This window comes from Macrobrachium nipponense, chromosome 4, assembly GCF_015104395.2.
Source record: "Macrobrachium nipponense isolate FS-2020 chromosome 4, ASM1510439v2, whole genome shotgun sequence".
In the NCBI taxonomy this organism is placed as follows: Eukaryota; Metazoa; Arthropoda; class Malacostraca; order Decapoda; family Palaemonidae; genus Macrobrachium; species Macrobrachium nipponense.
In genome coordinates this window covers 21,858,449-21,883,185 of record NC_061100.1, presented here as the reverse complement: position 1 = coordinate 21,883,185, position 24,737 = coordinate 21,858,449, and the positions used below count along the sequence as shown (strand labels likewise).

Genomic DNA, 24,737 nt, shown 5'->3' with positions numbered 1-24,737 from the left:
TATGTATATAAAAATGAATCAAGAAAGCTTGGAAGTGATAAATGTATATATATATATATATTATATATATATATATATATATCTATATATATATATATATATATATATATATATATATATATATAACTGGAATCAAGAAAGCTTGGAACGTGATAAATGTATAAATGAAGGTATAAGCCACGAAGGAAAGTGAAACACTTGGGTAGCTGCAAGATCTTTCTATTCAACGTCCTTTACTTAGCAGACTGACTGGCTGTATATATATATATATAATATATATATATATATATATATATATATATATATATATATATATGCGTGTGTGTTTGTGTGTGTGTGTGTTGCTTTTAATAAAGAATGAGCGTTCGTGAAAAGATTCTGTGTATAGACGACAGGGGCTGCATCTAGGGACCAAAGGGAATCTGCAATGAACCTTAAGCAATGCCTACAGTGCGCAGCAAATTCTTTCCATAGGTTTCACTCCTTAGTAAATTGCCATGTGACTTAGCAACACAGAGGTCGATTGCTTCAAGCCTACCACCTTCCAGTCTATATTCAATTATCAGTGTTTACTTTCGCCTGTCTGGGTAAAGCAAAAAAATTATCCCTAAAATCAGAGAAATCCTGAGGACAGTTGCCATGGTAACCAATGTTTACATTGTGTCACTGCTTGTCCAAGGATTCCGGAATAAGGACAGTGACAAATAAAATTCTTCCTTGATTTTTTAAAATGTTTCAGAAACTTACTACACATTTGGTCAGTTTAATTCCTGGTCGTTTTGAGAGACCTCTGCCCAATAAGAAATGAGTAACTAAAAGAAGAGATATACGATGAGATACAGAGACTGAGACAGACAGAGACGCAGAGACAACCAGGGAGAGTGAGAGACATAGAGAAATAGACATAGAAGCAGAGAGAGGGTCAGAGCAAAGAGAGAGAGATAGAGAGAGGTGAAGTCTCATACTTTATAAATAGAAATCCACATAAACAAACACACACATATACTCTATATATATATATATATATAGTATATATAATATTATATAACTTATAATGTTAATATATATATTTTATATTGATGATATATTACATATAAACTCAATATTCATTCAAGTATAATGAATAACCAAATATTTTCATATAAAACGGCATAAGAAGATATCACTCAGAGGACTTCTTGACCCCATTATAGCGAACGACCTAAGTAATTTGAATGTAAGATAAATAAAAAAACACACACAATAATGATAAAAAAATATCCCAGTAACATAGTAACACCGAGCGAATTAAAGTTACTCTCTCTCTCTCTCTTACATAAATACAACTTTATTCAGAATTGCGGCTCTGAACAGTTCATCCATTGTACAGTGTCATTCTGTCTTGTGTCTCGTGTTCTTATTTCCTTTTCTCCTCCGCGTTTGTTTCTCGTTTCCTTCTTGTCTCCGCATCTACCTTATCTTCCTTTTAATCTCGAAGAATTATTCACTATATATTGATTTTGCTAATGATTATCTTTTTTCCTAGTTTTCTTCATTTTTGATTAACGGTTTCCTTTTCAAATCCGTCCTATCGTATTCATTCTTCCTTTCCTTTCTCTATTTAAACTTTAACCCTCCTCATGTTCATTCAATTCACACCCGGTTCTCATGTTCCATCTCCTCCTCATTCTCCCTTAGTCGCCTGTTCTTCTTCTCGTTAATTATTTTTATAGTCTTTCTCTCTCTCTCTTCATTTTCCCCCCTCTGTTCTTTACGTCTCACGTCCTTTATTCCTTATTCCTGCTTCCTCAGACGATGCCCAATGGAAAGGTCGATTGTAAGGTTAAACCAACAGAGAGAAAATAGAATAGAATAAAATAAATAACTCAGTAACTCGAAGTTCCTTTCTCAATCTGACTTTGGAACCAGCTCCCCGGGAGGTAACAAGAACGTAGAAGAGACTCTAGGTAATGTGAGGAACTTAGTTTATACCAATTACTGTGGGGCTTAATACCACTAAATCATGTTGCAAGTTAATTGGCTGTTTCTGAGGTAGTAGTTGGGAAGGGGGTGGAGCTGGTTAGGGGCGGGTTAAGGGGGGGTAGGTAGGTAGGTAAGGGGTTGCTTAGTGGGAAGAAGTAGCTGAAGAAACACACGGACAAACTTTATTTTTTATCTTTTTTTGGGTGACTTTTGTACTTTTTTTTCTAAGTGGTTTTTTTCTTAGTGAATTTTTGTTGAAGCTTTTTCCTTTTGTATCTTAATTGAAGGTTTTACTTTTTTTCTGGGTAACTTTTTCATTTTTTTCATCTAAGTGAATTTGTTTACAATTTTCTGGGGGACTTTTTCACTTTTTTTATTTAAGTGGATTTGTTTGCAAGTTTCTGGTTGACTTTGTTTACTTTGTTTTGATCTAAGTGACTTTTTTCACTTTTTTTCTGAGTGACTTTTGCGCTTTTTTTTGAGTGAATATTTTTGCCTTTTTCAGAGTGACTTTTTTTTCACTTTTTTCCGTGTGATTTTTTTTTTCTTTTTTTACCTTTTTTCAGAGTGACTTTTTTTACTTTTTTTTCTGAGTGACTTTTTAATTTTTTTCAGTGACTTTCTTATTTTTTCTGAGTGACTTTTTTTACTTTTTCCAGAGTGACTTACTTTTTTTTCTGACTTTTTTACTTTTTAGAATGACTTACTTTTTCCGAGTGATTTTTTTTTTACTTTTTCAGGGTGACTTTTTTTTACTTTTTTCGGGTGACTTTTTTACTTTTTTCAGAGTGACTTTTTTTTACTTTTTTCGGGTGTGCTTTTTTACTTTTTTCAGAGTGACTTTTTTTTTACTTTTTTCAGGGTGACTTTTTTTTTACTTTTTTCAGAGTGACTTTTTACTTTTTCAGAGTGACTTTCTTACTTTTATCTGAGTGACTTTTTTACTCTTTTCTGAGACTTTTTCACTTTTTTCAGGGTGACTTTTTTCCTTTTTTTCTGAGTGACTTTTACTCTTTTGTGAGTGACTTTTTTACTTTTTTCAGGGTGACTTTTTTACTTTTTTCTGAGTGATTTTTTTACTCTTTGCCGAGTGACTTTTTTACTTTTTTCTGGGTGACTTTTTTACTCTTTTCTGAGTGACTTTTTTACTTTTTTGAGTTACTTTTTTACTTTTTTCTGAGTGACTTTTTTACTCTTTTCTGAGTGAAGTTTTTACTCTTTTCTGAGTGACTTTTTTACTTTTTTCAGGGTCACTTTTTTACTCTTTCTGAGTGACTTTACTTTTTTCTGAGTGACTTTTTTACTCTTTTCTGAGTGACTTTTTTACTTTTTTCAGGGTCACTTTTTTACTTTTTTCTGAGGACTTTTTTACTTTTTTCTGAGTGACTTTTTTACTTTTTTCAGGGTGACCTTTTTACTTTTTTCTGAGTGATACTTTTTTACTCTTTTCTGAGTGACTTTTTTTACTTTTTTCAGGGTGACTTTTTTACTTTTTTCTGAGTGATACTTTTTCAGGGTGACTTTTTTACTTACTTTATCTGAGTGATACTTTTTCAGGGTGACTTTTTTACCTTTTTCTGAGTGATTTTTTTTACTTTTTACCGTGTGGATTTTTTACTCTTTTCTGAATGACTTTTTCCAGATTGACTTTCTTGACTTCTTTCTGAGTGACTGTTACTTTAGTAAGTGACATTTTTTCTTCTATTTCTGAGGGACTTGATGTCGTTCCTTTCGGCGAATTCCTCAAATTTTGTGTTGTAGATATTGTTTGTTTTGAATTCCTGGCGTTGCTTATTACCTGACTTACTCCTTCCTAAGTGACGGAAGCATTTATATGCTTTTATTCAGGTTCTTTTGTGCCGTTCCATAAACCTGATTATTTTTCCAAGAAGGACGCGCCGACTGAGCTGGAACTGGAATTGGAATATAAAACAACTTGAACTGGAACTGGAATATAAAAAACTTGAGCTGGAACTGAAATATTAAACAACTGCTAGGAGAGGGTGGGAAGCAAGAGGGCAGGAAGGTAATATAAATGGAGGTACAGTAAAAAAAAGGGAGATACGTTGACTGGGGTCAATTCTTTCCAAGACTTCGCTACCCACCTCTGTGTTTCCAGATACTATAATTGACGTAATGTCTGTCTGTCCTTCCGTCTGTCATTCAATCACGGCCAAACAGCTGGTCCGATGGGCATGAAACTTGTCAGGGTTATAGTGGGGACCCCTAAGATGGTTTATAATGGGGTTTCATCCTACCTCCTCCCACCCCACCCTCCGAAGGAGTAGGGGGTGAGAAGGGGCTGGTTACGCCCGTAGACTTAGTTACCTTACGAATTTTCATACATAATTTCTGTATATATATGTTTGCTAGTATTTTTAGCCCGGAAAGGTTTTCAGAGACGATCTTATAAAATAAATTAATTTTGACTTTAATCCATGTATGGAAGACAACATTTTTTCCGTATACCTTCAGTTTGGCGGCTGTACAAAATAAATGAATAAATAAATAAATTAATTAAAGAAAACTGTTTTTATTTAATTATTTAGAAGGCGCTTACGATTTTTTTTGCGACCAGAAGGTTTTTTTAATATGTATTTGTCAAAGTCTTTACGGTAGGTTAGTTACAACACCGTTCCTGCCTTTCTTGTATTAGATAATTCGGATGTTTCCTAGATTGTGACCCCCCCACCCCCCGCCCTTAAGGGCTTTCGCTGGTCATATCTAGGACTGATATTTATTTGTGATCATTATCTTTATGATATTGACAGTCTTTTGTTTACGTTTTTACCATCATTAACAACGGGCTTGGGGTTTAAAACCATTGGGACACTGCAAAGGATCTTAAAAGTAATGCCTACAGTTCACCACGTAAGGTGCACTGTCGGTACTACCCCTCCATATGGGGGCTGAGGTTATGGTCTAATAGTCTAATAGAACACGCCGTCTAATAAACAGAACACACCAATTCAGAGTTCGACCACGCCCTCCCCCACAAAAAAAAAAAAACATAGGACCACATTTTAACAGATAAAAATGGCTGTTCCCTCCAGAGGAGAAGCTAAGTACAAACTCCCATGACGTTGATGCTGATTATACACTCCTCTCCGCCTTAGACTTAGAGTAATACATAACCCTTGGTGAATGAATCTCTCTCTCTCTCTCTCTCTCTCTCTCTCTCTCTCTCATCGTATTTAAAAAAAATATGTACTTTGTTCTTTGTCTGTTTCTTTGTCATCATATTTCAAAAAGTGTTATCTCTCTCTCTCTCTCTCTCTGTATATATATATATATATATATATATATATAATATATATATATATATATATATATATATATATATATATATATATTATATATATATATATATACACATATGTTTGTCTTCGTAACTAAACAAAAGTACTTTGCTCTCTCTCTCTTAGGGATTTTTTTTTTTTTTTTTTTTTTTCGCCAGCCCATCTGACACAGGTGTATAATTAAAACAAAATGACTATTGCTCGTGTCCCGAGGTCTACTAGTTACGGCGTGGATTTTTTTGGTGGGGGATGGGGGTAGGGGGTACTGCCCCAACCCCCTCAAACCCCCCACGACTAGCATTTGCCGCTAATTGACTGACCGGGTACTCAGCTTAACCGTTCGTGTAAACAATTCGTATATATTTCCTCTTGTTTTTATTCCCCAACTTTTTATTTTTTTATTTTTTTTTCCATGCTGTTAGGCTTTGATATCGTTCGAATGTATACGTTCTTTTTGGTGTATACGTGTCAATATGATATGATAGTGAGAGAGAGAGCAAAGTAAAGTAGTACTACCCCACATTTGGGTCAAAGGCCCTGTGGAGACTCGATGGAAAATCTGTTGTTGAGCTGCTGTTGTCTTTAACCCCGAACAATCTCGTGTGTCCGCGATACACTCAGACATAATTTACAACTTTCGAAAAAAAAAAACACACACACACAAAGATCTCCAGATAACAATAAAGCGTTTACAGAGTTTACAAAATAAAAGGTTCTACCGTATCGTAAAATCGAGCTGTTTTCTTGGTGCGCGAATTCTCGTTTGGTTGTGGCGAACGAGAACTTTGGTACTAGTTTGAAAATGCGAGGCGATGACACTAATGTATAAGTGATATGTGAAAGTTATCTTGGTTTTATGCATTTCATTTAGTTGATTGTATCTGCATGTGTAGGCCTATCACCTGTGTATAATTAGGTGTGATTACACCAAAGCCACCCACGCCCCTTCAGTTTAGTTTGCGTATATGTAGGCCTACATGTGTATGATTATAAGATCTCTGAGTTTGATTTGTGTTAGTGTAGGCCTACCTTTCTATGATTACGTGCGATCACAGACGAACCCTTTAATTAAATTTGTTTATGTAGGCATACCTGCGTATGATTACATGCCCCATTAGTTTTTGTTTTTGTGTAGGCCTACCTGTGTATGGTTGCACACTCCTTTGGTTTAATTTGTGATTGTGTATGGGTAGGCCTACCTGTTTATGAATACATGCACCTGTAGTTTAATTTGTTTATTGTAGGCCTACCCATGCATGATTACACGCTCTTTCTGTTAAATTTGTTTGTGTATATGTAGGCCTACCTCTGTATGATCACACTCCTATAGTTTAATTTCTGTATGTGTAGGCCTACCTGTTTATGATTACACGCACCTATAGTTTAATTTGTTTTTGTGTAGGCCTACCTGCGTATTAGATTACGTGCAATTACGAAAGAGCTAGCAATCCACGCCTCGTCGAAGGGTGCGTTCGTGTGTGGGTGTGTGCCTGTGAGTGTACCTATGTGAGTGTACCTTGTGTACATGTGTGAGCCCATTAATTCGGGTCTGTTGGCAATGTATTGCCGCCTCGCAGGTCTTAAAACCCAGCCATAAATTGCCTGAGACTAATGACACAACGACCTCGTACTAACAGGAGCAAATGCCATCGGTTGGAGAATTCACTCGGGTTGTGGCTGTTGCCTCAGATCCCTAAAGACTTTGCACAAACACCCTCCATCCCGGAGACATAAAGCCTTAATTCCTACACATAAAAACAAGACACTTCTTGCAGTTGGATGGAATTTCCTAAATTTCTTCTTCTTCTTCTTCTTCTCTGTTGGTTCGTTGGTGTTCCAGAGGTTACGCAACCCGTGTCTGTTTTTTAGTCTAGGATGGTGACTTTTTTTTTTTTTTTTTTTTTGCTTGTTCATTTTTTTATTTAGTCTTTTCTATCTGCAAAATGTTTAACCAAAAGACATTCAGTATATATTTTCTTTTGAATAACAGCATTGTCTAGAATAGAGTCCAACCTTCCTTAAATAAAAATGCATTTAACTCTTTACCAACGACTTTTTAAAGAAAAAACACATCAGGTGTCTTGGGAACAGAGAAAAATATTCAAAATCCACCAGGCTTTGGAACTTTCTACTTTCTTATGTCTTCCCGGATTCCTGTAATCTCCCAGTCAATATAGCAAACTCGTTACCACAACATGACCCACCTGGGGGGCTAGTGTCATCAGTGCACCTTACGTGGTAGGCTGTAGGCATTAGTAAAGAATGTCTACATAGGGTCCCTTTGGCCCCCAGCTGTACCAAGTTTTTAATCTTTCATGTTAGCTCCATCCCTGCTCTATATCCTCAATCTTGCTGTCCAGCTTCTCTGACCATAATTTCTTGGTCCAATTGCCGTGTTTTCTCTCAGTTCCACTTTTAGATCCTTGTACTCCATCTAATTTATTGTCCGATTATCGCGATTTTGCTGTCCAACCATTCAAACTCCCCTCCTTTCGCTGTCTTAGCGCTGACTGGCCGAAAATGGCCGACAACTGGTGATTTCAACGCTCACACAACATGCTACAGGCTACCTGACAGAATCAGTACAGGTATTGTACTGATATAAATAATTTGCGGTAATTAAAGCAAGACGCTACAAACAACTGCTTTTCTGAAATCCATATTGTTCAGATTATAGCCTAGCGATCGATTATCAAATAATAGTTACTTATAGAAGCATGCAAATAATTCCGTTCAACACCATAATTCATAATAGCAGGCGTGGGAAAAACCCGCGAAATATTTCAAAATATTTAAGTTTTTTTTTTTAAATCTCCATCTGACTAAAAACAAATAAATGCATTTAATATTATATAACTAACCATTGACACTGTACGCAGACTCGATTACCATCAAAATTTAAGAGAGCAGTTATAAAATATACAATGACTTTACGGATACATTACAGTGGATACATCATACAGATTGCTGGATAAAGAGTTCACGATCCATAATGCAATGTTAAATACAATTGAAAACATTGTCAGAATCTACAACATTTCAGTTTACGAGAGAGAGAGAGAGAGAGAGAGAGAGAGAGAGAGAGAGAGAGAGAGAGAGAGAGAGAGAGAGAGAGAACTCTACCCTTAGTACCCTTCAAACAAGCAGTACTAAATTACTTTATCCCTGATTTAAAAAAGAAATACCCTCCCTTGGCACCATTTTGACAGTAAGCAATTATTTTTTTTCACCTGAACTATTTTTTATTTAAATTACCACCAGGTTCTGTATGTTACAAAATATATTCCCGTTAAGTAATGTTGCTTCAATTATAAACTGACAACTGTCCTTTATATGTACTGAAATCTAGTACAACTATTAGAAAGCTATATTTTCACTACAATAACTTTCAGTGGTAGTTAAGTAAATACACTGCAATTCCGTGCAAGTTAAGCTTTTATATCCTTGAAATTTAAATATGTCCACTAAAGGTGCCCTGGTCTTGTAAGCAGAGGCTGCTTGCTAGCTATCATGATCGTGTATTTCCTCAAGAAATAAAACAAAAATTCGAAGCGTTCGCACGGAATCAAGTTTTTAAAACCAATTTTATAACAAGGGCCAGTATAATCTCTCGTATTAGCAAATTGTTTTGATTACCAGTGGCGTGGTGGGTATGGTGTTGCCGTGCCACCTCGTTGGCCGCGAGTTCGATTCTCGGGCATTCCATTGATGTATGAGAGATGTGTATTTCTGCTGATAAAAGTTCGCTTTCGACGTGGTTCGGAAGTCACGTCAAACCGTTGGTCCCGTTGCTGAATAACCACTGGTTCCACGCAGCGTAAAAACACCATACAAACAAACATTTGGTTTAATTTCAAATGTCATCAAGCCTTACGAAAAGAGGGAGGTGGGATCGAATTAAAGGTTAAAACAGTGCAAGCTGTCAGCTGATAAATATAAATACTCGTTCCCGAAGAACTAAATTCCTTTGCCAAATCCTATGCTAATCTAGATAAATAACGCTTTTGTATTAAAATATATGTTTATATCGTACTCATAAACCATAATTATGCATCATAAATCAAGTATCACTCACCGTCACAGAGTCCAAGGCCAACACACAAAAATTAAGAAGACAGGTGTGACGTAGGCTACGCTAAAGCTGTAACAGATGTAAACAAACCTTTGCCCCCGTAACGATTTTTTTTTTTTTTTTTTTTTTTTGTGGTCGAGAAGTACGTTAATCCCACAAAAGATAAGGCTCTCTTCGTGAACAATATTATCTTGCCATTATGAAACACAAGTAGACACCGTGAGTCTATTTTCACATTTGATGAAAATAGCGAAAATATATATATATATATATATATATATATATATATATATATATATATATATATATATATATATATATCTCACTCCGTTGTTGGTGTGGAAAGGTCTCCCTGAGCGAGTCTTCTTCTAGAAGTTCAAAAGTTATTTTCACGTAATCGTCAACAGATGGCGTCGGTAGACGACCGAATCTGTTGTCTTCATGGAGAATAAGGATGACTTTATTATTTTATTTTATTTTTTACCTAGCGCCGAGGATGACTTTGTTATTTTTTTATTTTATATTTACCTAGCGCCAAGGATGACTTTTTTTTATTTTTTTTTATTTTATTTTTTTACCTAGCGCCAAGGATTACTTTTTATTTTTTTATTTAATTTTATTTTATTTTATTTTTACCTAGCGTCAATGATAACTTTTTATTTTATTTTATTTTATTTTATTTTATTTTATTTTTTACCTAGCGCCAAGGATGACTTTTATTTTATTTTATTTTATTTTTATCGAGGGCCGAGTAAAGTAGTTTTTCACTGGGAAGCTTCACATCGCGTTATAAGGACTGATACTGACAGCTGAAACTGTCAAAATCTTCAAAATTATACCGTTTACCTATATATATATATATATATATATATATATATATATATATATATATATATATATATATATATATATATATATAGATGAGAGAGAGAGAGAGAGAGAGAGAGAGATAGAGAGAGAGAGAGGAGAGAGAGAGAGAAAACGTTGCATCGCCTGATCAGCTGGCCTCTGCCTCGGCTGATGCAGAGCTGAAAGAAAATGAGACTTGCTCTACGTAACAACGCGTGCTTATGCTTTGCTGTTACTGAATCGCGTTAGTTTGTTCGCGTTATCCGCGGATAACGACGACGTTCAGCGAAAGTCTCGCTGTCTCTCTCTCCCTCCCAAGGTCTTCTCTCTCTTCTTCTTCCTTCTTCTGGCTAGATAGATAGAGAGCTCTTCCTCCTTCCTTGTTTTCTTTTTTCTTTTTCTCTTTTTCTTTCTTTCTCGTGAGTAAAGTAACTTTTTGTTAAAAATTATTTATTTCAAAATTATTTTCAAGAACGATCAGGCCTAAAACAAATGGCGCTCTGTAATAATAATACAGGGGATTATAAAAAGGATGACCCTATTTCATGATCAAATATTTCGTAAGTAAATGTATGAATCAGAATGAGGGAGTGGGTGTTTGAAAGATCAGATTTCCTAGTTTTCTATAATTGTCTTATCAGTTAGAGCATTTTTAAATGAAAAACTGCCTCAGCGATGGATTGGTCGGATAGGGGCCCCAACCCAGGTCTCCTGACCTCACAGTTTGTGATTTTTTTCTCTGGGGTTTGTAAAAGATAAAGTCTTTGTTCCGCCATTGCCAACCGACCTGGAAAAATTAAAACATCGAATAACAACAGCGATCAATTCAATTGATCCTGATGTGCTTCAACGTGTTTGGGAAGAATTCTTATGTCGTATTGATGTTATTCGTGCTGCAAGGGGTGGCCATATTGAGCACTTGTAACATGTGAAATAAAACTTGACTGTTAGTAGAATACTTGTATTATAAGTTTTATTTTTTGCTATTTTTCCTTCATAAAATATTTAATCATGAAATAGGGTCGTTCTTTTTTAATCACCCTGTAGAATAAAAAAAACAGGATAAATAAATGGTCTCGAGTAAAAAATTCATGCACCCAATTGTAAGATAAATATTCTGAATATGAATAGTTTCCTATATATATATATATATATATATATATATATATATATATATATATATATATATATATATATATATATATCCCAGCATATAATATCACTGTTTTCTATTCTAACTTTTTCAATTTAATTGATTAGATTTATCAGAATGGAATCAGTTGCCAATTTCTCCATTTTTATTCTTTATTTTATTTCTATTATTTGTTATCACTGATTGGAAAATAAGGAATCACGCTTATACCTGTTTGGTTTTTTTTTTTCAGTCCGAAATTTAAAATAGTTTTGTGACCCATTTTTCCGCACTGGCCCACAATTTTGAAAAGTAACATGAAAAGTTACACGCACGCAGAAATATGGTAATGAAAGTATCATTAATGTAATTTAATACGTCACGTACCTGCACAATAGCATTCATCATATTAATTCTCATGTAGGCATTGATTTATTATTTACACCATGACTTGACGACTGCATTTAAAGGGACGGAATAGAACCAGTCACACACACAAAAAAAAAAATAAACGTTTCTCTTTTCTGAGATCACTTGAGGCTTTGCGATATTATAGACGTAATAAAAACGCATGACATGAAATAAAACGGTTGACGTGAATGGAAAGAAGAGCAAAGAAATATAGATTAAACAGATCACAAAAGGAAAAAATCATAGATTACATTTTTAGGTAAAAAAAAAAACCTTACATTTTTATCCTTCACAACGGATCGCTATATAGTACATATCGATCCCTACGGGGACCTATACTTACCTATACCTCCCTTAATTGCTATCCGTGTTCAGCTGTTCTAAGTACATTCGCAAACTCACGTCTTATGTGTTGCTACTAAAATTCTCCCGGTGCCGAAAAACACGGCACCTTTGGAACTTCCGGATGGCAAATGTATGTAAAAAAAAAAGAAGAAGAAGAAAAAAAAAAAACCTGACTTGGCTAGCATTCCACTCGTTTGTTACCAGGTCAAGTTTTGTTTGGGGCATTTCGTCACGAATTGCAACCAGTCTTTGCAACACTCAGTAACCACTGCCACGTCTCTTCTGGTTTAGTTTATAAAAGAGGAATTTCAGACGCCTCTTTCGTTATCGCAAAACTCCAGGAAAAAAATTACTTTTTATAGAACATTGGTAACGCAGTGCGTGACAACTCAAGTATGTCACGGTTGCCAGATGTTGCCGTGAGGCATATACCAGCTTCAAGCAGGTGTACGTAGGTGACGTGTTACGGGGAAGGAAGGGAGTCTCTCTCTCTCTCTCTCTCTCTCTCTCTCTCTCTCTCTCTCTCTCTCTCTCTCTCTCTCTCTCTCTCTCTCTCAGCTGCTTTTTAAACTGAAGTATACAATTTTCTGACAAATATACTAGAATGTCAGTAGTAGGAAAGAGTTCAATAAATATGTATAAGTATTTTTTAATTTCAAACAGCTAAAAAGACCTCACACACACACACACACACACACACACACACACACACACACACACACACACACATATATATATATATATATATATATATTATATATATATATATATATATATATATATATATTACAATCTTTTTCTTGGGTACTTTCCTAATTCACCAACTAATTCTTGGTCCTACACTATTGGAGGAAAAACAGAAAAATATTAACTTGCAATCACTCGTGATTCCATTGATAATACAAATTAATGTTAACGTCATAGCATTAATGTCCTTACTCAGTATGTGAAAAACGTCAAATACTTTGTTATCCTTACTTTGCTCGCGTTTGGATAGTGCTTTGCAAACTGTGACTTCGTAACCAGTTACAATCATTGTCACATTCTAGTAGTATCGTTGTATTGCTAAAGTAGTTTTTAGATTTAAAATTTTCTTTACAGTCAGTTTGATGTATGATGACGTGTGTGTGAGAATTACAACTTATATGTGGCTGCAGTCGTTCTAGCTAGCTCTTTACGGTTAAAACCCTAATATCATTAATTTATTACTCTAATTCTTATGATACCTCCTACACTTTTGAGTTTAATATCTCTTGACTCAGGCGTAGTACAACTTTAAGCAACTGTTTACTTACTGCTCAAGAAAAATATATATTTCACAAAATATCATAGTCATCCCTCTTAAACAATATCACCTCTAGAAAACGTCAAGAGCAAGTATCAAAGAAAACAAACAAAATCTTTATGGGGGTAACAAAATTAATCAAACATCACTTGTTTAATTTTTATATTAAAACTTTTAATTCCAATTGAATGGCATTCAGAACGGAGATTCTAGCTTCCATAGAATATTTTTCTCTTTCTCAGTCAATTACTCATTTATTCAGCAAGGTGCAGCCTTCCATACGAACGCAAATCCAGGCGAGGTTCCAGGACCCTGACCTGACGAAGCTGCGCGATTTGGGTTGTCTTGCAAAGTGTAGTGGTACATGAACCAGGGGGCGTTGTATTTGCTGGTTATGCTGCTCTGAAATGGAGGTTGTAAAAGGGTAAGACCAATGGGTATTCTCTCTCTCTCTCTCTCTCTCTCTCTCTCTCTCTCTCTCTCTCTCTCTCTCTCTCTCTCTCTCTCTCTCTCTCATTTTCTGGGTAACAGTTATTTCCTCTTTGATTGTATCTACACTAACAGTAATGGCAGACATATATTCAGAATCCTGTAAACGAAGTTGAATACCTTTGCTTACCACTACCTATACGTATATTGATTTTTTCATTAGTAAATATATTTACCTCGAATTTTTCAGAAAATATTCTATTTCCTGAATAATGTAATCCGCGCTACTTGAATCTTGAATAAGTGATATAATCTAAAAACTACCATAATTAGCAAGTCCAGAACTACAGAAAAACTTCTACAGAGAGAGATATTTCTTTGAAAGGTATGAAATATAAGTTTTGCTTGGGCATAAGAAACCACACGAGTCTAGTAACAAAAGAAAAAAAAGACAACACTCAGATCAAAAAGATGCTTTCAGTTTGAGACATCGATAAGAAAAATAAACTGCCGGAAACCGATGACATAGGCCTGTATGTACGAAACAAACAAGATGGGCCAACTTACAGGGTATAGGCTTATATTACGAAACATACAAGGTAGCCCAACTTACAGGATATCTGTTAGTGGCGGAACTAGTAGTGGTGAGGCAGTGCCTGTAGAAACCTGACGTAGTGGCATCGGTGGAAGGAATCTTCAGGATATCTGGACACACGATCCAGGACGGTCCTGAATCAACCACGTTGTACCCACAGTAGTCCTTCTCTCTCCTGAAACAGATGGCGTAATTCATGCCGTGGAGATACATGCCACTTTTCCAATTGAAGGAGTAGATGGTTCCCGACGTTCCCGTGAAGTATTGGCCACATCCTCTGGGAACTGGTGGGTAAGAAGAAGAATACATTGCGGAAGGTCCAGTTGGTACTATTCATCTTACGTGGTTTTTCAATATCTAGTACCCTTTAGCTGGAAAAGTAGTTATCTCTGTTATTTTTTATTGTTGAATTCCTATATTTTTTCTTCAAGTTTCATTGAGCATCGTTTCAACTTCAGTGTTTTTTATAGGTAAACACTGACAGGACGGTATCTCTAGCCTAGGCCAATAAAAAATTAAAAAGACTAGATCTAGCTCCAAAGAGGGTATAGAATATTGCCTTTTATCATTGTACATGCAGATAAATGATGAATGCCTCATTATTCAAACATTATGCAAGAATAATTTGCACGATTTTATTATAGAGAATAAACCACGAACTATAATAGCTTTTTGTGATAAACTTTCCTTAACCAACTCACACGGTACGTTCTCCAGATCGTGGACACCTGAACATGCAGTTAGTAAGAAGATAGACATTACATTTAAAGATTTTGCCAAGATGAACAATAAGGTTTTTAAAATTATATTATGTTTTAAGTATTTTTCAAAGATATTTTACTCGAAAGCTTGCATAATTCGCACCCTTCTGATCTAAAACCAAATCATTTTCCATCCCAAGTTGAGCTTTATCTTCCCATGTCGGCTGTTCTACGTAGAGATATTTCACTGCTCATTCTGTTTGTACTAGTCTAAGTAAAGACTTTTCACTGTTTATTCTGCTTGAAATATTCTACGTAAATACACCACATTGTTCATTCTGTTGGCATTCTCTCAAACGAAAACAAAGGAAAGGAAATATGCTACTTACTGTGCCTAGCACAGTCGACCATGGTGACCTTAATATTCCACCTTCTCTGAAAAGAGATGCCTGATGCCAGAGAGATCTGGAGCTGCGTTGGATTACTTGCGTCTTCGACGTCTAGGTAATCTGAGTTGGGAGATTAATAATAATAATAATAATAATTTTTTTGTGTCACATTGTGATAACAAGAAGGGGAATGTCACACGACATGGCAGTGAAACGAAATGAACTAAAAGAACGACTCCAATAAATACTGTCACTCACAGTGCCATTCCGCTGGCATACTTCCACACAGGTACGTTAGCGTAGTGGTCGAGGTACCTGAGACGACCGTGAATTTATCTTTGAGACATTTCCCTTGGTTAACTGGAAGGGAAAAAATGGTGTTGCAGATTAAAATATAAAGATATTCTATGACTTTATGGCCTTAAACTATCATTATTTCCAAGGCTCAAGGTGAATAGATGTAGATCTTAGTTCTAAGATAACTTTTGCTAAGGACTATCAAGAATATAATGCTTATTTTAGTACAGATATGAGTAAAAATTCTTAAGTATTCTAGTCAGTTTTATTCTTATTTTACCGTTCGATATCTCGGCTTCAACAACGCCCCTTCCCACAAGACTTGGCGAGAAGAAGAATCACTGTAGCGGAGATGACGAACGAGGAGCGCAATAAGCCTAAATACGACTGTAATAAATCATGGTAGCACGCACTCGTAAATCACACAATGAGAACTTCATGCTCTTCGATGCTGTCATGAAAGTTACTTTTAAAAATCTCGCTTTAAATGAGACTAAGCTTTCTCCCAACTTTAAGACTTTGCAACAACAACTCACTGGATGCTGCCGTAGCGTCGGGCTGCGTCAGCTGAAAGTCGTAAAAGTCGAGCCGAAGTTGACAGGACGACGGTGATCTCGTGATGTTGTAGACACAGGTCTGGGGAGGAGATTCGGAGGTCGAGGCGGGGAAGTCTGGGTTTTGCAGGTGGGTGATGTTCATGGAGGTACTTCCGCCGCAACTTCTGAGAGCTTCTGGAACCGGGGAAGAGGAAGGTTAGCGGAGCGTGTACAGTACTCTAGTACGATGAGGAAAGTATTACTGCTCGTAATAACTTTTAAAAATAAAGATTATATAGAGGGTAGTGAATAAAGAAATATATGTTGTGGAAGTCACGTAAAAGTTGCTTAAATTCTCAGTTTTCTACTGCAATGTAGGATATACAAGATCATAGTCCCGATGCCAGAGGACGGGAAAGGCTCGCTGCTCTAACACATAGCAACTTCCAAGCGTGCATAAAGTATTAGTTCTCATATTCACATTCATTAGCTTTCTGCTAATGAATTGTTTCAAAAGCAAATCCTAATAACTACTACTACTACTACTACTACTACTACTACTACTACTACTACTACTACTACTACTATCGGTATTGGTGGAACTGCGGTTTTCGCCATTATTATAAATTCATTTCAGCAGTAGTTTGTGTTATTAAATTCTGCCACAAGGAAAATATCTGTTTATTACAAGAACTACTTCATAAATTGTAAGATTTGAGTTTCGTTGTTTTTCAACGTATATTTGTCGCTCACAATCCACTTTAGTATTTTGAAGATGATGATCAGAGTGATCCAAACTTCAATTAAAATTGTTAAAGAAAGTTCACACAGTTTTATTTATGTATAATATTAAGCATTAACGTAGATGAATCTAAAGAAATATGGATTGATTCGTCTATTCTCATCTTTAAACAACAGGTTCGGAATTCACTCACTGTAGCAACAGGTTCCGAATCCCAGCGCGCAGGTTCCAATGCGCGTTCCACCGTAGTCTCTACACTGCCTGTGCGTCACGCAGAATCCATACTTCCTCCCAATCGAGCATTCCACGTTAGCGAACACCACCACAGTGAATATACTTACTGTAAAACAAATATTCCTTCATTGCAGTATGAAATATAAAACAGAGAGCTGAATAAGCAAACTGACAAAACAAAAGAAGGCCACGAGATGCTCTATGTCACTGAAGCAGGCGTCGATAAACAAAACACAATATCCTTTAAAAATCACTTCCGTAGACGAGGCAAAAGGGTCGTAATTAATAAGGGTAAACTCATGATCAGTAGAGGAGAAAGTTACCATGTGAGGAATTATTTTATTACCACAGGGAAGGCGTCGTTTATTTACTGTTATGTGTTTATTATTGTCAATATATTTTCAGGTACTTACGTAGCTTTTTTAGACGTTCTGCCTCTGGGACAGATGTATTTTTGTCTGCTCCGTTGGGGACACTTTGCCATATAGCGCTGTCTTGCACTGAAAGAAAAGGAATCAATTATATCTATTTATCTTATCTATCTATCTTTGTGTGTGGTTCCATACAGCCCACAGAGCTTCAGTGGCTATCTTTCCCCTCATTGAACTAGTGCTACTTGAGTAGGGGGTCTACCTGCGTATTTCTACACTGTTTCGCCGTGTTTAGCACTAGTCCCTCAGGGGGTCAAATGTCCCTAAAGTAGCACCAAGGGTGGTTGTTGTCGTCGTTGTTTGAGATTAAGCTGGCCTTATGCCAGCCTCGGGGATCAAATGAGGTAAAATGCACTGAGGGACATTTGGCCGCTGACGGGCTAGTACTAAACATGGCGAAACCGTGTAGAAATACGCAGGTAGACCTAAAGTATCACCATTGAACTTAGGGTAGGAAGAAAAAACTTTTTTTTTTTTTTGCAGGCTTTTTTGTTTAAACTGAATTTTATTTACTTATTAGCTATTTTATGTTTTTTCTCCATTCCAAGTACCTTGATACCTCGGGGCGAGGTTCAGATTTAAGTAGAAATAAATAATGATTCTGAAACTCATCTGAGTATTCCTTAATGTGTGCACGAGAGAGAGAGAGAGAGAGAGAGAGAGAGAGAGAGAGAGAGAGAGAGAGAGAGAGAGATCTTTTATATTACATTTCTTATGATCTAACTAATTCGTGGCAGGAGATACATTAAACGCGTGAAATCAGATATTTTAAACAATATTAAATCCAATATAAGCTTAAAAACTATTTTAAACGATAAAATCTCATTCAAATATATAGAAAATACTTTAAAATTACGTTTAAATACTATATCATCACTCAATACCAAATGGCAACACCGCCCCTAGCTTTAAAAAGGGGAGAGAGCCAATTAAACTTTGTTAAATCACATAGCTCAGTTCAGTTTGAATGAATACCTTTAAATTTTCCCCCCGGTGAACGAATGGTTTAAAAATTTTAAATCATCCCCCTCCACCTCCCCCCTCCCGTCCCTTCCATTCATTTGAGTCAGTCAGCGGACACCTGCATCTTCTGGATTCCCACGAGGGCATTTAAATCGCGCATGGGGTTCACTCTAACGGGGTTCTTGATGGCAGGAGTTTAAATGCCACCTTCTGTGTTGAAGACGAGAAGAAAAAATGCTATATTAGGCCGATGTGATTTCGCGATTGATTTGTGCTTACTCGGGGAGTGAGCCTATAAACTACTTTGTTGTTGTGATGATGGTGTTGTTGTTCTTGCTGTTGTTGTTCTTGTTGGGGGTTAGGGAAGCCCTACGGAAGAGCCTAAAAATGTCTGAAAAGGTGTTTCTCGATAAGTTAAAGATACAGGAATTATAGGATAGGATATTTGATTTATTTATTAGAATGAAAATGTAAAAAAAATTAATAAATTGTATGTTAAACAGCACAGAACAATTATTTCTAATAGAATATAGCGTATTTATTTAAATTTTCCTTGGTGAAACAACGCTCTATTTGACCATAGACTTTAGCACGCGCCCAGAGTGAGCTGGAGGTCAGATCACGCCTTGTTATACATAATTTAAGAAGTAAAGTATCTTGTTTCGTCTGTATGTTATTAATTTTAAGTACAATATCGCTAAAATGTATTTGCTATTTCATTAAAGATATATTTTCTTAGCAACGCAGGATATTAGACTCTGCCTCCAAGTTATTTGGCAAAAATAAGGTATATTACTGAAGAAGGTGTTATAAAAACTTCTCTCTCTCTCTCTCTCTCTCTCTCTCTCTCTCTCTCTCTCTCTCTCTCTCTCGTTATCTGTGAGGATAAGTGAAATACACTGTTCTATTTAGTCACATTGCAAGAAAATTTACCATATATATACGTATATATATATATATATATATATCTATATATATATATATATATATATATATATATATATATATATATATTATATATATATATATATACATATATGAGAATAATGCGCAGACACATGTGCGCACACGCAAAGCGTCACGTGATGCCATGCGCGGCGCCTCCCCATCGGGATACATTACCGCAAAATCTCCATGAAAGCCAGAAAGAAGGAGAATCATAACGGAAAGGGCTACCACAGACTCTCTCAAAATCATTCCCTGTTTAAGAGTAACGTTCTTGCGATATGATGCTCCATAGGAAAATCTGCGTGGCCAAGCCAGCGCCTCTAATAATAGTCTAAGAAGAAGAAGATGAGAAAAGTATAAGTGGTGTGGATTCTCGTCTCACACGGAAACAAGATGCAAAGCTGTTTTGCGGTTTCAGAGAACGTTTAACCTAATTAAGAAGAAGAAGAAGAAGAAGAGGAGGAGGAGTTGATGGTCTTGCTCTCACACTAGGAAGGGTTGGATACATTCTCTCTCTCTCTCTCTCTCTCTCTCTCTCTCTCTCTCTCTCTCTCTCTCTCTCTCTCTCTCTTACCCATAAATCTTGTTTACTTTTAGAAGAGTGGCGTCAAAAGAGTGTTCGATGATCTTATGTGCAAGTACCAATGGTGGAATGGCTTTTCTCGGTTGTCAATTCCCACACCTTTTTAACCTCGCTGGCCGAGCTACCAGGAGCGTAACAAACGCAAAAGCGTACTTCTAAAAGGAACTGTGTATAGGCAGTCATCCCCGCGAACAAAGAAAAGTAACACTTTCTAAGTGGCGTAGTTTCACACGTACCAAAAATAGCCGCGTGCAAAATGTGTGTCACCTTTGCCTTGCGGTTCAGCTGGAGGATTCGAAAAAGAAGAAGCTACGAGCCACAGACCTCGACTGTTTGATGGCTGATGAGACTAGCCGTATGGTTGCAATTCGAAAATATAAATGGGAATATCTTTGTTGATGATGTCTCTCTGTACCTAACGACTATACCCCCTGTGAGAATCTAGCTGTCATCTCATGCAGACATTTGCTACTGTGCATATGGCTTATATATAACGCTGTAATTCCGGTTATTAGGTATTTGCGTAGACTAAAAATAATTTTCTACTTTCGACCACGTCATAGTCACCAGAATTACGACGTTCTACAAAACTCGCCAGCTTTAATATTAATCATTCAGTATATTCTTCTTTGTTGCTACCGAAATATCTCGACGTAGTATGGAAATATTTCGAATAAAGTCTTTCCATAGTTTCACAGCGAGAGGAATGAAAGATTCCTTGGTGCTGGGCGGTATGAAATCGTGACGCCTGAACTGATTTCAGAGGTTCAGCACCAAAGGCCAAATATTAGCTCTTCACCGAAATTTGACAGATTGATAATGGAAAACCACAAAGTAGGACCTCTTCTAGATACGGCTTAAAATTATGTTTTGGTTGGATTGAAGATTTTAGAGCTTCGGACTACACATTAGACAAAGATCTCATTGAGCTGCAATCTTTAACACAAGAATATAATAGACAATCAGCAATGGCGGAATCTTAGAAAACCTTCATTTCAATGCAAACAATATTGCCTGTGAAAAAAATATAATAAAAAACAAGATTCCACAAGACTACTCAGTTTTAAAGCAAACTTGCTACGTCCATATTCCTTCCAAGATAAGAAAAAATAAGACTGTCAGTTGTCCGTGGCAAAGGACTCATGCCAACTTGTATCCATTGTCAAAACAGCCTTGAACGCAATAAGTTAGATCTAACAGACTATCACGCATACCTAAATGTATTTTTGTAAACACTAGCAATCAGAATGCGCATAGATTCATCAGCGCTGGATGATTAGCTTTTAAGAAGGTAAGGAAATACATAAAGAGTGGATATTTCTCTTAAAGTAGATCAGACGCACTCTTCTGAGAAAAAGTATAGTTTCATTGAAAGTGCCCCAAAATATTTGTTGACCTTTTGGAATAATGTGAAAGCTCCTAGATGTTATGTAACTTGTAGGGGGTCTTAATTTCTCCTGACTAAAAGCTATAATGTTTTGGTAAATAGTTGCTCATTTGACAGGTATCAGGAGGAAGAAAGAACGTCTTTGATACACCACCAAACCTCCTGGATCCTGTGTGAAGTAGCACCCTGACTATTTCTTATAGCTTGCAGGGTTGGGATACTAGATGCCCTAGACCCAGAGACGATTTCAACTTGGTATATACCAAAAACGTTAATTTCTAAATGTTAGGTTTGGAAATCATAGTTCATCTCTAGCAGTCTGCCAATTCAACATGCCTCGTGGCCACTTCCATCAAGGCCCTGCAAATTCATTTGGAGGCTATTGTGTCGCCATCTGTTGAATTTGGATTGTTTATCGTACTACAATACCCTCCTTACTTCATTCGTCAAATCGTGGTTTGTTGTTAGTACAAGCTTCGAAAAATTTTGTTTTGATGGAATAGGTTGAAATTTCGCACAAAATCTAATTCAAACTAAAAAAAACAATATATAGTTTTCCCATTTGTTTGAGTCTTCTTCTTCTTCTTCTTCTTCTTCTTCTTCTTCTTCTTCTTCTTCTTCTTCTTCTCGTTGTATCTGGGAATAAACAAATTCATGCCCAGCACTTTAGGACAAGCCCCACACCCCCTCAAAAGAAAAAATAAAATAAAATAAGATAACAGACCGCTGCCCTCTAGAATAATAGGTTAAACTTAGGTGTGTAAGTTACAGATGTGTTTTCATCCTTGCTTACATTTGTATTAAAATAAATCAACAGCAAAAATGTTTTTTTTACCTTCTATTCCGAGGATTAGTCCCTAAAGCTTATTTTGATCGGTACTAGCCAACTCACGGTCTTAACCTACCCAGCTTTGGGCTTATACTTCCTGATTTCCAGCGTTCCGAGGAAATGCTTTGAAAAATGAAGAGCATTCCGAAATTTACTTATTTTTTACCGAGAATCATCATCTAAAGTTCCCTGGTGTTTTTTGAGAATCATGACCTAAAGTTTGCGGTATGTATACTAAGAATTCCCGTCTATAGTTAACATAAATCTAAGACATGCACCAAGAATATCTGCCCAAGTTAAAGAAAAATTTAGTAAGAATCTCTGTCTGAAGTTAAGAGAGGTTCACCAGCAATCTGTCCACAGATGAAATTTACAGTCCCTGTTAAAAATTAGCTTATATTTACTTAAAATTTTTACCCAAAGCTTATGTATACTCACTGTATTTACTGTTACGGTCTCTCCTGTCAGTGGCAGCATTGATGACGTCATCCGCTGCCAAAGCAATGGCAATCATAACGCAGAAGAAGAAGAAATAAATTCTTCCTTTGCCTTCGTTTAAGTCATCCATGAAAAGTCTGAACCTTTGGTCGAACCACCTTCCGTTCGAAATGTGGGTTCACCTGTTAAGTCTATAACTTTGTCCCAAAGACCTATAACTTTGTCCCAAAGACGAACAGTTTCCAGGGACAGTCCTTTTGTGCTTTTGATTGATATTGGCCCTCCTGGCAGGTATAAAATTAAAAAAAATCCTTTTACCACGGCACTACAACCTTTCACAATGCTATAGCAACTTTTTAAACGAACCAGGCAATAGTACCTAGTATTCGTTAAGGGGCGTTGCTGCTCACAAAATGCAATTAATGTATCAAATAAATCGCAAAACATTTACTAAATCAAGACTTAAAGACTTTAATCCTGAACTCTTGAAGTTTTCATCTAGAGTTCACTTCACAACACTACAGAAATCAAACAAATAAGTGAGTAAATTAAGTAATAAACTAGACCTGTGCAGAAAGTCGTTCGCTCTCGACAGCGAGCGAGAGGAGAATAAGACCCATTAGAAAATGGATCAATTCTGCATAGCCGTCGAGAGACGCGATCGTTCAGTATGCTGATGGCGCTAGCAGTAAACCGCCTTCGCATCTTAAAGTTGACCCGCACATCACGAATTATGCTTCGGTTCTGTAGCTTGGAAATAGCAGAAATTCGTTTAATTTCGCGTATTTGCAAACGGTACGATGAAGAGAATGATCAGAAAGCTGTAGTAATTGCATTTTGGTGTGTGACTAGATTTCAAATCTGTAATTGGATACTTTCTTGTGGTGGTAATTCGTAGTTGAAAATACGCGTGAAAATCAACACAGTTCGCACTGATACCTTATTTTTCCTACCACAGAAGTAATTTCACTGCTGGAGCCAATTATAGGATCCAAACATGATGGCTATTAGCATCTTTGGTGGGGAAGAATGGTGGTTACAAATTTGCATGTAGCTCATTTTTTTTTTCTTTTAGCGTGGAACCAACAGGCCAAAAATAACATATTTTGGGTTGCTTTCTGTGTGTGTGTGTGTGTGTGTGTGTGTGAGAGAGAGAGAGAGAGAGAGGAGAGAGAGAGAGAGAGAGAGAGAGATTGTGCTACTTCACACTATAGTTGTAAGAAAAAAATTCTCATAATTTGAAAATTACAGGTTCAATCCCAGAACTAATTTAAAATGTTTAGAATTATCATTTTGGAATTCAAAAATAAGTTTTTCGATTTAGTACATCAAAACCGTATTATAATGAAATATAGCTTGTCATTTATATTAGAGTTTTGATTATTTCTTTAGTTTAATAATTATGATTACAAAATTAATAACACCTCCCCCGTCTCTCTCTCTCTCTCTCTCTCTCTCTCTCTCTCTCTCTCTCTCTCTCTAGCTTACTGATTTAACTTATTTAATTTTCAGGATTTATTCATTTTTAATTTTCAAAATTTGTACATTTTTAATTTTCAAAATTTATTCATTTTTTCTATTTTTTTTATATTTTCCTACGGTAATTTATATATATACAGATGATTCGTTAATTCAGTCATGAGTGTAAATAAGTCATAATGAAACATAAATCATCAGTAGGTTCATGGTATCTTAGTAAGATACCAACTTATGTATGATAATTTTACATAAATAATTGGTTCTGATGAGAGAGAGAGAGAGAGAGAGAGAGAGAGAGAGAGAGAGAGAGAGAGAGAGAGAGAGAGAGAGAGAGAGAGAGAGAGAGAGAGAGAGAGAGAGAGAGAGAGAGAGAGAGAGAGAACTGTACTTTCACGTCAAAA

The 24,737-nt window shown here is 36.2% G+C and overlaps 1 protein-coding gene across 1 annotated transcript; it reads right to left on the bottom strand.

Moving 5' to 3' along the window:
- Positions 1-13,556: 13,556 nt before the first annotated feature.
- On the bottom strand, positions 13,557-23,063 carry LOC135211575 (uncharacterized). The gene is made up of 8 exons (XM_064244871.1): positions 22,858-23,063; positions 17,692-17,778; positions 17,238-17,384; positions 16,303-16,497; positions 15,728-15,829; positions 15,470-15,589; positions 14,398-14,663; positions 13,557-13,757 (listed from the first exon to the last, which is right to left on the bottom strand). Exons 1-8 carry the CDS (start codon positions 22,985-22,987, stop codon positions 13,614-13,616), a joined length of 1,191 nt encoding a protein of 396 aa, XP_064100941.1. The 5' UTR covers positions 22,988-23,063; the 3' UTR covers positions 13,557-13,613.
- Between the last annotated feature and the right edge of the window lie 1,674 nt (positions 23,064-24,737).

Excerpts from the sequence above, each read along its gene's own strand:
- LOC135211575 (XM_064244871.1), bottom strand. The coding sequence starts at position 22,987 with ATGGATGACTTAAACGAAGGCAAAGGAAGAATTTATTTCTTCTTCTTC. Across the intron at positions 16,498-17,237 it reads ATTCGGAACCTGTTGCTACA|AAGCTCTCAGAAGTTGCGGC; the intron begins GTGAGTGAATTC and ends CCCCGGTTCCAG. Across the intron at positions 13,758-14,397 it reads CCGCCACTAACAGATATCCT|AGCAGCATAACCAGCAAATA; the intron begins GTAAGTTGGGCT and ends CCTCCATTTCAG.